The sequence below is a fragment of the Pteropus medius genome, unplaced genomic scaffold, assembly GCF_902729225.1.
Source record: "Pteropus medius unplaced genomic scaffold, Ma_sr-lr_union100, whole genome shotgun sequence".
In the NCBI taxonomy this organism is placed as follows: domain Eukaryota; kingdom Metazoa; phylum Chordata; class Mammalia; order Chiroptera; family Pteropodidae; genus Pteropus; species Pteropus medius.
This window is the reverse complement of record NW_024345601.1, coordinates 10,533,342-10,547,861: the sequence shown is the minus strand read 5'-3', so window position 1 is coordinate 10,547,861 and position 14,520 is coordinate 10,533,342. Positions and strand designations below refer to the sequence as shown.

General features: G+C 50.2%; 1 protein-coding gene across 3 annotated transcripts in view; it reads right to left on the bottom strand.

The window, feature by feature from the left end:
• Window positions 1-11,919, bottom strand: part of JAG1 (jagged canonical Notch ligand 1) — a 35,573-nt gene extending 23,654 nt beyond the window's left edge. Inside the window, exons 1-3 of one of the 3 annotated variants that reach the window (XM_039874481.1) lie at window positions 11,353-11,919; window positions 10,639-10,944; window positions 2,146-2,197 (exon numbers count right to left, since the gene is read on the bottom strand). In XM_039874481.1, the coding sequence (XP_039730415.1) occupies window positions 2,146-2,197; window positions 10,639-10,944; window positions 11,353-11,433 (439 nt within the window). In that variant the 5' untranslated portion in view covers window positions 11,434-11,919. The remainder of the gene's footprint in view (window positions 1-2,145; window positions 2,198-10,638; window positions 10,945-11,352) is intronic. The other 2 variants (XM_039874482.1, XM_039874480.1) reach the window with 2 other exon arrangements.
• Between the last annotated feature and the right edge of the window lie 2,601 nt (window positions 11,920-14,520).

The following is a 14,520-nucleotide window of genomic DNA, read 5'->3' as shown; positions in this document are numbered from 1 at the left end:
GCTGGCAGGGAGACCAAGCTGGGCTGTACAAGGCCTTGTGGGCCACAAAGGTTTGTCCCAAGAGCAACAGGAAGCTTTTTGTAAAGGTAACAATTAAGGGTTATGCTCTGAAAAGACCAGGATGGCAAGAGAAAGCACTGGTGGCAGACCAGAGTAGAAATGGGTGGACTAATTCAGCCGTTACTCTTAAGAGTTCGGGCATGAGCAGATGGTGACTTGGACCAGGGCAATGGCAGGGGAGATGGCGAAGGCAGCAGGATTCTAGCAATGTGTTGAATAGTTTTAGAACTTGGAGGTGGATTAGATATGGATGCTAAGGCAGAGGTACACAGGATGCCTTCCCGATTTCTGGTTTACGGTACTGGGTGTTCAGATGCTGGTGCCAATCACCCACAAAGGGCCCTAAATTTGCTTTTGGAAAAAGGAAGATGTCAAATTTGGATTTGAATGTGCTGAATTCAATAACTTGGAAGCATTAAGAGAGGCTGAAAAAAGCAAGTACATAAGGCACTCCCAGCAAACTCCCATCCCTCCTCACTGGGCATCGACGACCTCTAATGGGCATTCTATGACTTTATGGCAACCTCTCTTTTCAGGAGCAGAGGTCAGAAAGCCCTTTAATCTACCTGTCTTCCGTGGGCCCTTCCAGGGGTTTGGTCACACCTCCAGCAAGAGGTGAGATGCCCAGAACTCTGAATGGGGCTACCCAAACATGCAGACAACTGTGGGTAGCTCTATATGGGCAGTGGCTTCCTAGGGGAGCAGCTACCTGATCTGCGGGGTGATGGAAGGCCCAGGTAGTCCCTTGCATGCCCTCACAGGTGTCCTAACCCAGATCTTACAGTGAGCCAGGATCAGCCTCAAGGATATTCATTCTACCAAACTGTTCTAATATCTAAAATGGAAGGGCAAGAGAACAACAGTGTGCACCAGAATATATCTGAAGAACCTATTTCTCCCTCTCTCCACCCCCATCTTCCCAATGCTTAGTTACCATTGTAAGCAGGTCACAATGACATAACGTTCACACAATCCTAACTGTTCACACAATCCCAACGTCTGTGGCAGGAGATGGAGGAGAGAACAAACAGGTGTCTATGACCCTGACTGGCATCACACGCAACCAAGGCTGGTTACACAAGCCCTGCCCACTACAGCTCCGTGGGACATGGGTGCCCCACAGGGAAGAAGTCCAGATCTGGACTTCAGATGCCAAAGCGAGAAAAGGAGGGTGAACATCATTAGCAGCAAAAACACAAAGAAAGGGTCAGTAACCTAGAGAAACGAAAGGGATAAGATATTCAGAGGAGAATGAAGGGCAAAGACGAGTTGGATCAACCCTTCTCCTGTGTAGACTAAGATTTCAGAGTGAATCAAGTTTTCCAATGACAACCACCCAGAGCCTGCTGACAAAAAGGGAACTCGCAGTTTTGAGTGAGGGAAAATATATTTTTAAAGTTACAATAAAGAGCAAAGACTGCTTATAAGCCAGACTGCTGTCATTTTCATAGACACCCTCCATTTCTTCCCCACCAAAACCCACCTCTAGCTACTCTGAAAAGCAGCCTGTGCTAAAAGCAGAGTCATCTTTCAGAAGGGGACAAGGCAAGTGTAATGACTGGAGGCTCTGGAATTCTGCTTCAATGAAAGGTTTGTCCTGGGCAGTGTGGGAAACCCTGACCGGCTGGAAGCTCACCTGCCCACCAAGTGAAATTCAAGGTCAGTCTTTAGAGCCCAGTGCCACCTTTGCCTGCTTTATCTTTCTGATGAGAGATTAAACGCTCACTTAAAGTTTAAATGGTTTTAAAAAGTCATTACTTTGATCCTTTAGCAGTCTACAAGGTTTTAAAGTTGTAAAACCATTAAGATCTCTATCCCAAAGATAATCTAGGTACCATATTCAGGGACTGAGTTAACTGGGAATCTGTCCTGGCTACCTAATGTTCTAAGAGAAAAGTCTAGGAGAAGTCATGGAAGACTCTATTGAAAGATTCACCCGAGGAGGCGGGGGACAGATGGCAGGGGGTGGTAGAAGTTCCTTGAGGCACCCAGGAGACATTTCCAGCTCTGACAGGTACCGTTATGCCAAGCACTGCAATTCCAGAAACACACGCTTAGAGATAAGTCCTTTGCTGTGATACTTACGGACAGTGTCGTTGCTGGAATCCCACGCCTCCACGAGTAAAGTGTAGGACCTCTGCAAACAGATAAACGGCACTTAGTGTTCGGAAATAGGGGTCAGCTGTCAATGTCATACTTTCTTGGCCTCCCTGCACACTCCGCCAAACCAAACCATAAAGCCAATATGAAATTGTTTGCTGTCAAACTCCCCTCCCCGCTCCAGACCCACCCCGGGTTGTCTCCTTTCTCCTGGCTGGGGAGGGGCGAGGGGGCGGCCCACTGTGGTCATCATGCAGGCAGTTCGAAGTCATCAGGAAACACCATCTCCCTATAGGTTAACACTTAGCATACAGTTTTCCAAAACTTTCCAGAATCTAATTCTAGTGCATAAGAAAAACACACAAAGAATTTATTCTAAGCTAATGTAACCAGGTATTTGTAGTACTGGGGGAGGGGCCCCATCCAGAGGAGGGCCGGGTACTGCTAAGGTTACACTTTGGGCCCTGGTGGGGCAGTCCCAAGAGAGGCCCCCTTTTCCTTTTCAGAACCCCTTTCAAAGCCCTGTCTGTGTGAGACCATCTAGGCTCCCACAAGTATCAGGTGGCTGGCTCTATGAAGCAGGAGAGGGTAGGTGCAAAGAGATTCCCAAGACAAAGGCGGCAACCTAACTTGGGGTGCGTGGGGGGCAGACTCTGGGAAAGGAAGAAAGTACAAAAGGGAGAAATAACCACACATCTGAGCGTTCTATTTATTGATGAACTTATCTGTCAATAAGATCTAACATTCCAAGAATAATCAGAGTTCACTAAAAGAATTCCCTGGACACTGGCAGGGTGCCAGCTATTATACTGAAGGTACCTTTTATCTTCCAGAATTACCTCAGAATTCCCCCTCCCCCCAAAACCCAAGCCATTAGCAAATTCCCACTTTTACTCAAATCTTCATTTGTAATTTAGAATGAGGTCAGTCCCACAAAACATTAGGGTTTAAATAAACTTTCAGCTATCTTGGCACTAGAGAAATATATCCACAGGTAGTTAGGAGAAAAGGCACGTGAGCCCTCTCTTTTATGTACCCCTGAGCTGTCACTCAGTGTCAGATACTAATATATAGGAAATAGTAGCACATACTGATCAAATAATGCCATGCCACTGGAAATGCCAAGGAAAAGCACCTATAAAGTGAAGGCAAAAACAGGGGTGGTGGGGAAAGAGTTTCATTCATAACTCAAGACAAGCTTACTGCTCACAGTGACACAGCAGGCCATCTCCGAATATAAAAATATCTTGTGATAGACCCTGCCTTGGAATTCAGCCGAAATATGTTTCATACTCAAAGCGGAGAAGGATTCCATTTCGTTCACTGATAACTGTGGGAAAATGCTCAGAAAGGCAAGCAAAGCCGGGCAAGCTGGGGCACACACCCAGCCCTCTCCTATGAGTGGCCACAGGTCCAAACCCATTGTTGTTGTCGTCGATACTTTATTAGTGAAAGTTTCACCTTATCTACAGCCTCTGAGTTTCCTAGGAATTCCTATAAATTACAAGACTCTTCCCTGAGAGTAGCAAGAAATTATTTCTCTACTGATTTGAGGCAAGCCAAGTCCAAATGAGGCCAGATGTGGGACTGGTTCTGTATAATTAAGCCCTTCATTTGCTGGTCACGTTGAGACCCACGTTCTTCACTTCCACATATTGCTGTAATTAATCCTGATTAGATGTGTTGATACCCAGAGTTTTGACAGACTTGTATAAGTGCTAAACACATAATACCTCCAAGAACCACTGAGAGGGATGGCATCCCAGGGCTGAGCAGGTGTGGCTGCATTAACTCTGCTTCATGCTCAAAAAAGAAGGCATCCTTGGTCTTGCACTTGGAAGACCAAGCTGTCTATCGGCCTTATCCTCGCCAGGATAGGAAAGGCCTCAGAAGCTGCTGACCAACACTGCCCCTCCGGAGGAAGAGAGTGGCACAGAGCTCTAGATGCTATGTGTCATGATTTTCTATAAACTGCCTTCTTGAAGGTAGATATGGGATGATAGCTGCTTGAATGCAGGGTTGGCAAAAAAAGCTCTGCCAAAAAAAGAGTCGTGGACCTTTTCTTCCCTTGTTTCAGAGAAGGGTTTATGGTTCTAGGACTCACCTCCTGGGTCATGAGGATTTCTCCTGCCCAACCTTCAGAGAAAAGGATTCCCTTTCAAGGCCTCTATTAGGAGGCACTCTTACCACCCACTCCATCCCCACTATAGATTGACAATCAAGATAATTTGACAATGATTATTAGTTGCTAGGAAACTTTAATTTTTCCCAGGCCCACGCTTGACCTCTGTGCATCCCAGAATACACATCTAGACTCCAAGATTCATACCAGGCACACCTTATGCCAAAGTGTGGTAACAAGTTGAAAAATTAGCGATCTGCTATGATCACGTAACACCCAATTAGCCACTGCAAATCTGACCCCAGCAAAGTCCCCAAGCCCTCCAAAGGTCTTGGACAGGGGTACCAGGCAAGGAGAGGGGTGAGTTTAATGAGTTCAAATCCAAAACTCACACAAAAAATAAACAGCAAAATACCTGAATTTTCTTGGTTTCAGACTATAAGGCTCTTATAAAACTGTCACCCGCCTTTCAACTTTTTTCCCCTTAAGTTTGCCCAGAAAAATGACCTGGGCACAAAGCAGGAGGGGTGTGTAGCTAATAGACCTTCAGTCTAAGTTTGCAGAGTGAATCATTTCTGCCTCTTCCCAGCTCTAGGCCCAAGGAAATCTGGCTGCGACATAGTGGCAGTTCTCATTCTGATGCAGCAGGAAGGAGGAATGGTCAGCTTACAGAATGAACTTTGGGGAGGACCGCCATGGAATTTTACCTTGGAGGGTCCTGGCATCCAAGCCCAAGGCATCCCAGGGCCACAGGGACCCCCCAGCACCTCCTTCCTGCTTTCAGCACTGAGGCCGTGGGAGGGCTATGGGCTGCGCCCATCCCACTCCATGGTGGTTACCTTGGCACCAGGCAGAGTGGTAAGCACTTAATTGCCACATTAAGAAGGGGGATGTAAGAAACAAAGGTAATTGTGTTGGCAGCTGGGAGCTTCCTTTTCCTGGCAACAGTGGCAGCCAAACCAAGCCCTGAGAAGTGGCTGCCTCCACTCCTGCCAAGCTGACGGACACAAACAAACCACCATCCAAACGGCACGCGTGCAGCATCCAAAACCCCAGGCTGCTGCGACAGGCGGACCCGAGGAACTCACACCCTGGGAATGCCCCATGTGCCCACGGGGCTATTGTACAGAGGCACTCAGCCCCGGGTTTGTCTGGGGCCCTGTACTCTGCTGACTCAACTGTCGCTTCCTGTTGCTGGCCCTGTATTAGCATTATTTTTGGAGAGGCCACATTATTCTCTGTAATCCTCATTTCAGTCAGTTCGGCCACACTATTGTCCTGCCTGCGTCTGGGTGGCCAGAGTATAAAATATTCCAGTCACAAACATTAAATAAAGGTGTCAGAGATTCCATGTGTGGGCACACGCTCGCACAACCAATTCACGTATCGTGGAGCTTTGGCCAGGTGAGACATGGAGAAAGGATGATTACCCCACAGCATCCAAGCTAAGAAGACTTTTAGTTATAGAAAGCCAGTTAGTCTGCAGGGCTTGACATTTCAATCAAGTCTGATCTGGTTACAAAGGGTGACTTTCTCATGAAAGCTCACCTCAAACACCAAGAGGGCCACAGAGCTAATATCCAGATTTGAGACTCAATGAGCCCCCACCCCCTTTCTCATCATTACCCTTACCTGTTTGAAAAGCATCCCACTGATAATTAAATGCACCAGTTACAAAAGGGTGGCAAGGTTAATAGATAGAATACCAAGAAGCCAGCCAAGCACAACTGTTGGTTCACACCGAGCAAGCCTGAACAAGAAGCCTTTCTACTTATTTACCAAAAGTGCATAAAAACTGGGCTGAGCTAGTAGAGGGCTCTGAATGTTTGACTATTTACGTACCACTCCTAACCACTGGGAGCTATGTTGTGGAATTTCTTCCCTGCACATGCACTGCGCCAGTGACAAATGTCACTGGCACTATAAAAATAAGGGCTATAGGGTAAGGCAGTCCATACAGTGATCAGAAACCAGAAAAGTCACAACAGGACCACTCAGCTCCCGGGCGGGACATTCTGAACCCAGAACCCTACCCCACCCCTACCATTCTAGAAAACACAAGAATCACTTTCCACGCATCCTAATATATCTTCCTAAAGTTGAAAAACAGTTTAAGTTTTGTTCTAATTTGTTAAACGTATTTAAAAGCTGGAGCCAAGTGTCTCTTTCCTCGGGTCAGAACCTAACCTAGGAGTTGTTGCAAGGGTAGGAACATACCTCCAAAAGCCCACCAAGGAGGAATTCTTAGAAATATTTGCCTTTACGGATTACCGTGCTAATTGTATGTACATCCAGAGATTATGCATTCTGACATTGTAACTAATCTTGAAAGTCTGACCATGGAACCAAGTTCTGGCCCTTCTACAATGGGCCAGTGGCTGCTACGAATCCAGCCAAGGTCTCTGTTTGCATTCCTCTCTTCAGACCAAGACCATAAAGGCTCCTTGTTGCCTTGGCTTTGTTTTATCATACATAACAGTTTTCCTCCACGCTATACCTTCCACTTGCCTTGTATTAAAAGGATCCCTTACCACTCTTAGTTGTAAAGATTTTAGGCAGTATTCGGGTCACTGGTGTTCTGGGAGGCTACACACCTGAGTGGTTGCTGCTTTTTCTCACTCATCCAATTCCCTGAACGGCCTTGATGCCAAAAGCTTCACTGTTCTCTAAAAATGTTTGAAGTCCCTGGTAGAATTATGTGTGGGGAGTTGGTGGGTTGCAAACTCATGCAAATACTGGAGGTTTGAATAATTTGCTGAGAAACAAGACAACAAGGAGGAAGAAACACAGAAGATTATACTTGGTAGAGAAAAAATATTAGAAGCCAAGTATCCGAATAAGGATTCCATTTGGAAGCAGCCATGCTGCAGACACTTGGTGCAAAGTGAACACAGCTCTACTTTTCCCCCAAGGCTGGTTTTGCAATGCAGACGTGTCATTTCATTGCTTTCCTCTGAGGCAGGTATCTTAGGGCAAAGGGTGTTTTTCTCCACACACAGAAAGTCCCTTGCTCTGAGCACGTACACACATGTGTTCGTTTGCATGCATTCTGACCACATGGGTTCCACATACTAGCTGCAGAAATGAGCCAGCCGGAATGAGGACACCATCCCTCTGCCCTCCACGCGTCCACATCTGTAAAGGCTTAGGGACCAGGAAACAGAAGGCAAAGGCAAGGACTTGTCAATTATATTGTGATTAACCTTGTGGCATCCAATTTACCCAAAACCCTGGCAGTTGCTCATCCAGGCCTTAAGAGTGAAGGAAGCCAAAGCTGGCACCCCTCTGGTATGCAACAATCACACTTCATTGGATTTTCCTAAAAAAGTAAGTTGATCTCAAGCAAGCCTTTTATCAGTGTCAATGACATTTAAATACGAGGCTGAGAGACCAGAACCCTCAATTGCTTCCCCAAAAGTTTTTCTAGATTCATTTTGATCTAGGGCCAGCAATACATCACTATAGTTAACCAGAATTCTGAGTTCCTAAAAAGCTTTTGGGTCTGGGTAGTGGTAATTATACTAAGGTATTTTTAATAAGCAAGCACTACTGGGATTGAGCACTAAGTTTGGAAGGGGCAATGTAACGATTTCAGTGATTTATAAATGGTTATTCACAAATTATTTACCATTGAGCCCAATTACCTCACTATGTATATTACCATGGGTCCCCAGATGCAAAGATCATAAATCAGGCTAGCTGCTTTAAGTCAATCCCCTCAGAGCAGCATTGGTATGGGAATTAGAAGCCACCAATGAAAAGTACCACAAGCCTGGGACAGGAGACACCAAGTGGGACACAATCTGATACTATCCAGCATACAGTCCCACCTCTACAGAGCTGCCCACATGGACACTGGGATGTGGATTATACTTCATATCTGACCAAACCATTTCCTCCTCTTCCTCTCCAGACATGAACAGTTGTTTAACTGGGGAATAATTTCAAATAAGACATGAATTACATGACCTTGTAAACTGACCTTCTACAGTGCCCTCTGAACCACAGCTCTTCCACTGTCAACTAACAGAAATTGTGGCTGCTAGGGGGTTGGGAGTTCAGGTGGCCAGAAGTTCAAGGTTTGATTTTTTTCAAGCTATATATCCTGTATATCTCGAATTCTGTACCAAGTTCACTTATTAGCTATTCAAAGAAATCACTTTTAAATAGACACACTTATTAATATTTAATTACCAAACTGAATTTAATTGTGCTTATTTACTTTCGTACTTATTTGGCTACCTAGATACTTTCACTTCAGTTAATACCCTGGAATCATTCTTGAAAGTTACCGACTAGTGTTTATCCAATCACACTTAAGAAAATTAAAACAATACACCTAAACTCTGGTTTCTCTCGGGAAATAAAGCTTATATTTCACAGCAGGCCTTTTTGGGGCGGCAGGGTGGAGACTTGTTTATGAGTGATACATGCATTTGGCCCAACTTCAAAAGAACCACACTCTCGGTGTAGCCCCTGCGGTCTTCCCCATTCTAGAAAGTCTATTTCATGGTTGGTGACCCGTGGGCCTAAAACCACAGAAGAGCACCAGCAAATCAATCATCTCTTTGCCCTCACACGCTGCTTCCGCTCCTTCCCCATCCAGAATTCTGCCAAGTGTCAAAAGGGGACAGACACACCTTCTAGGTCACTTTCCCCAGCCAGCCTGGAGAACAAGGCTACCTGTTTTTACCCATGCAGTTCTCTGACCCTACTCTTCAAAATGAACCTCAGTAAGGCTTGCTGCTTTTCCACATCACCAATAAGATTCCTTTTATGGTCTTGTAGAAAGCAAGGGGCTCCAGGACTTATCCTCAGGAGGGTGGAACCACCTGCAGGCCCATTCCCCCTAAATTCCACACACACATTCAAGGGCAATCAGCATTCAGTCAACTTGGGCATAGCCAAATTAAAACTTTGGCGAACCTCTTTAGCTCAAAGTTCTAATAGGGGATTAACAAACAAGATAAACACGCTTTGTAAAAATGAAATCCCACAACAGAAGCAGCCCTCCATTCTCAGAACTCCACATACGACAGGTTTTTATTAAGACGCTTTTAATGGCGAGTTTCTGATAACCGTCTTATCCCCCCGCCTCCCGCCGCCCCCCACAGCAGAGGGCACTTTATAACGTCAGTTCCTGTAAACGTGGGCCTTGAGAGCCACCACAAGCTTCACACACACACACACACCACGGAAGACATTCTCTCCTGCCCTCCCCAAATTAGGAATCACAGTCCCAGCCCGCGGATAGGAGGCAGCAGAGTGCACCCTATCAGAGCACGTGGTGGAGAGTATTCCCCGCGGCACTGAGCTCCCATCACCACCCACCCCCTAGCACAGGCTAGGCCAAGCCCCAAGGCTGGCAATGAGTCACGCCTCCTGGACAACAGGAGCGGGGCAGAGGGCACCAACATTTTCCCCTTTCCTCCCCTTCTGCAATCGCACCCATCTTCCTTCCACCCATTTCTGGATGTTGCAAGGGCCTTGCTGCAGGGTCTGCCAGCGGGGGCCCAGGCCTCAAGTGACTCTAGGGCGGGGGTCCATTCACTTGCACCCCCAAGGACTGCCTCTAGCGGGCCACCCCTTCCAGGCGCTGGCACGCCCCCGAAGCCTTGCGGGGGCTGTGCGCCCTCCGGACGAGGGTGCACCCCCGCCCTTCCCGGGGAAGTTTGCAAACACAGCTGTTCCAGAGCCCGGGAACCGCTGGAAGTGAGGCCACAAGGCTACACCACGCGGGGGCGAGGGCAGGAAGGGACCGACAGGGGGCGGAGGCTCCCAGGGCAGCAGTTGAGAAGGCTGCGAGACACCCCCCCACCCCCGCGGACGCCCCCACGCCCTTGCGCCTAGCCCGGAGCGCACCCCCGCACGCACCAAAATCTCCTGGGGAGCAGCGGGAAACGGGTTCCATCCACACCCTCCAGGAAGGACACGCCCGCCCTCCCGGCCGTTCTCGGGAAAGGGGAGGGTGCCAATTTGAACGGCGTTCGAAGGCCAAAACTGAGCCGAGCAGCCTTCCACGGCGCATCAGGTTTAGTTGGTTTAGCAAAGATCATCTATAATGATCTCCTGGCTCAGGGAGTTACTCTGGGGCCTTCAAGTTGAAAGTTAAACCCGTTTTCCGGGGAGCTTTACTCCATAACATCTGGGGTTCCCACTTTTGTGCGCTTAGCAAAAAGCGGCGGGGATGGGGCCTGCTGAGGGTCGCTCCCTAAAACCCCACCCTAAAGAACTTTCCTAGTTAGCGCCGCGTTTCGAGCCAAGACGCTTATTATTCCTCTCGCAAGAGAGAGCAGGGCTCCGCAGGCGCGGGTGCGAATTTCGGCTCGGCCTCTCTCCCTGCGTGGGTCACTCACCGGCCAGGCGAAACTGAAAGGCAGAATGATACGGTTGCGTTCATTGCCGCGGCTAGTCTTGAGGTTGAAGGTGTTGCCCCCGATAACAGGAGTGGACCCGGAGCCGAAGCTACAGGGACCCCCGGCCGTGACGCGGGACTGGTACTCCTTGAGGCACACTTTGAAGTACGTGTCACACTCGTCGCGGGTGCATTTTCGGTCCCCTGGGTTCCGGGCGCCGCCGCAGCAGTTCCCGTTCTGCAGCTCCCCGTTCACGTTCTGCATGGACAGGATCTCCAACTCGAACTGGCCGGAGGCCCCGCACACCTGCCGGCGAGGGAGGGCGATCAGCACCGGGGAAAGTTTTCTTCCAGACGACTCCCTCCCCGCCCACCCCGAGGAGCCCTCGACGCCAAGTGAAAATAATTTTGCAAAACTGGGTGCAAGGACTCAACGTGATTCCCGGGCAGAGAATGCACGAATGCGGGAGAAATCCGACGATTGCCCCGGAAGACCAAGAGCGGAGCGAACGCGCCCCCTGCCCAGCTTAGAGGATACATTTAGGAGGCCGGGGTCTCCCCAGCCCAGGTGCAGCCTCTCCAGCGCAGGGGCCGAGCCGGGGAGCTCAGCGACCGAGGGCTCCTGACCCCGCTAGCGGCACTCAACCGCAGGCGTCCAGGGCGCCACGAGGGAAAGGAGAGGGCGGGCCGGGAGGGAGGCCCAGCGGGCTCCTACCTTGGCTCGCAGGGCGCAGAGCAGGGCGAGCAGGAGGCTCAGGGGGCGCCCGGGCCGGCCGCGCGTCCGTGGGGATCGCATCGCTGCGCAGCGCGCTGCGGGCACTCGGGACGCCGCCGCCGCCGCCGCTGCCGCTGTTCGCGCTGGTGTTCCCGCCGGTGCTGCCGCCGGTGCTGCCGTCGCCGCTGCCCCTGCAGCCGCCGCGTCCCGGCTCTAATATACTCCGCCGATTGGAGCATGCACGACTGGAAAACAACACCACTTTTCAAAAGCCCTTTCAAGAGCGGCCCGTTCCAGAAGGTAAAGAGCCCGGCCTCCTTTTATTATTCTGATCGCTTCTTTCAGGCGCTCCCCCTCCTCTTCCACCTCCCGGCTTTCTTTCCTTCTCTCGCGCTCCCCTTCTTTTATTATTATGATTATGCGCAGCCTTTTATTCCCTTTCAGATCAGCTGCACAGAAAGAGGGAGGGAGGGGAAAAAAAAAAACCACCAAGCCCAGCTCCGGGCCGGCCGCAGGTAACACAATGACGCGTGCCCGCACGGCTCTCGGAGAGGGACTCGGAGAGCCCGTCTGGGAGCCGCAGCCCGGGCTGGCCACCTTTACTCAGCGCTCTGGGCAGGCGCATGCGCGCGTATTAATATTCATGAAGGGGCGTGTCTAACCAGAACACGCCCCTGCCCCTCCGGGTTGATGGGTAGGGGGAGTACTGGGAGGAACTTGGAAGGGGCTGAGGGCTCAGGGACGCGCAAGGCACAGTCGACGTCGGGGACCCCACCGGAGACCCCCGCCCACGGGAGCTTTGGGTCAAGCGGGAAGGCGGGGGTGGACGCGGGGAGGAACTTAGAAATATTTGTTCCTTCGGGAGGTGTGGAGGACCCCTGTGCAGACCGCTCCCCTTGGGCGCCTCAGGTCGGGCGCTTCTGCCCGCCCGTCGGGGCCCCAGGTGTAGGCGCCGCGGCTTTGCCTAAGCGGTCGGAGCAGAGCAGCTTCCGCCTTCCGAGCCGCCTGCGTCAGCTGCGGCTTTCGCCCCAGGAGGAGGGCCTGCCCGCCGGGAGCCCGGCCCGCTTCCCGCGAGCGAGCTAGCCGCCCAGAGCGCGCTGCTGGCGGCAGTAGTGGCAGAGGCGGCGGCGGTGGCGGCGGCGGCGGCGAGGCTGGCGCGCTTGCCGCCGTCTGCTCGCCCGGCGGAGGCGACCTGGGCAGGCGCTGCTGGGAACTTTGAAAAACTTTCCCGGAGCCAGGCTTGCCACAGATTCGAGGGAAAGCCTCGGCTGCGTCCCACCCCCTCCCAAATCCGAGTCTGCGGTGCCCCAGAGGGCTCTCAGCTTCCTTTCCAAGCCGCGCCAGGGCAGAGGCGAGGGAAGAACCGGGGGAGAGGGCGGCGGGTACGCTGGGGCCCTACTCGGGCTTTGGGAGGGGCAGATAGAGATGCTGGTGAGCTTGGGCTCACATCCTCCCAACCCTGCTGCCAAAGCGGCAGTGCCGGGATTGCACCTGTAGGCGGCCTCCGAGCAGCTTTCTGGGTGGCAAGACATGAGCCTGGAAGGGACCATTTCACCGCCATAGCCCGGTAGCAGAACTTGACTTCTCTAGGGTGGCCGTGAAAACGAATGCTGTTTTCCACCTTGAGGAGAGGCTCGCGATTAACAGCGATACTCCCTGTCATAACCAAGGTTAAAGGAAACCTGCTGGCTGGCCGAAGCCTCTCCCAACCCCACTCCCAGTGGACCTGCTGCTGCGTTTGAGGGGACCTCTTTAGGGAAAAAAAAGTACTTCCACTGAAGGGTGGACAAAGCTTTGGCCCTTGTATTGGATATGTCTTGTGGAAAAGCGTGATTATTTAGGGACCGGATCCTGGCCCCTTCATAGCTCTGGGTCATGATGGGCAGCAATGGGTCAAGGGAAAGTAGTTTCCAACATAACTGAGTTATGAGAGCATAAAAGGGTGGGTAATTTGTGGTTATTTACTTACTATATTTAATAGGTGGCTCAACATGGACAATATTTTCAGTGCTAGATTTCAGAATCACACTGGGGAATAATAAGACCGCTAACGGACCTCTTTATACTGGTTTAAAGCAACCAAGGATGGTTTAGGAATCTTGGCATTTCAACGGTCCAAAGAGTGCACCTAAGAAAGGTACCTCCTTAATGGTAATGTGTCTCATCTAATGCTCATTGGTGAATTAACAACCTTATTTTAAAATGGGCATATCCAAGAGCAGAACAAGTTTGCAGCTGGTATAGGCAGTAGCAACCTAGGCATTTTGTTTTAATGTGTCCCAGTCCTTGTTTTCCCCAATTATCCTAAATGCAAGGCATCCAGTTGTCAACTGTATTCCTATACAGACTTCTCACCGGTTTTCATAAACCAATCTCCTCTACCACTTCTTGGTCCCCTTCTCCCCTCTAACCCCCAAATTCCCCTAACCAGGGAGCTAAATAATGGTTTAAAAGCAAAATGCTGGTGCTGGAAAAACTCATGATGGCTGTGATGTCTTAGAATGAACATCCCTTGGAGTTCCCCATGCCTGAAACTGTTTTAATCCTGTGCCACATAATCTTTCCCCGCCACACTCCTCAGGAAGAAGGCTATGGAGCCATGCCTTTAGCTGAAGAGTTTAGATCCAGCCACCTGACAACCCAAGAGGGCTACCTGAAATTGCAGGTATCTCCAGGTAGTGAACTGGCTTGCTTGTAAGTTGGAGCCGTCTTCAAGCCACAGATGAGTTTAGTCCCCTTGACTAATGAGAAAGAGAACAAATTTCCCAGGGGTCAAAACCATCTGAATAACCCTAACTAATGTAAGATCACTAATAAACAAAATCCTCATGCCAGTGTTCCTCACCCTCCCTGAGCTTGGGAACCCACTTTAAAGAAGACTGTTGTGGGCTTGAGGGGATTCTTTTGAAAATTTTCAGTTGGGACTCTCAGCTAATTGGTACTCCCCCAAAAAGCCAGTCACGTTTGCCACAACAGACATCAAGTGGAAGCTTATCCTCCACTTCCTTGCAGCCAGTTCTCAGCTTCCCTCCCTGGAGAATGGGGAACTGCTGCAGAAAGAACTCAAATATGCAGATTCCCTTTGGCCAAGGTCACATCTTGCCTTTGGGTATAGCCTATAGTAAGTGAACATTCCAGAAAACAAAAACAGTCCTGTGAAAAATGCTG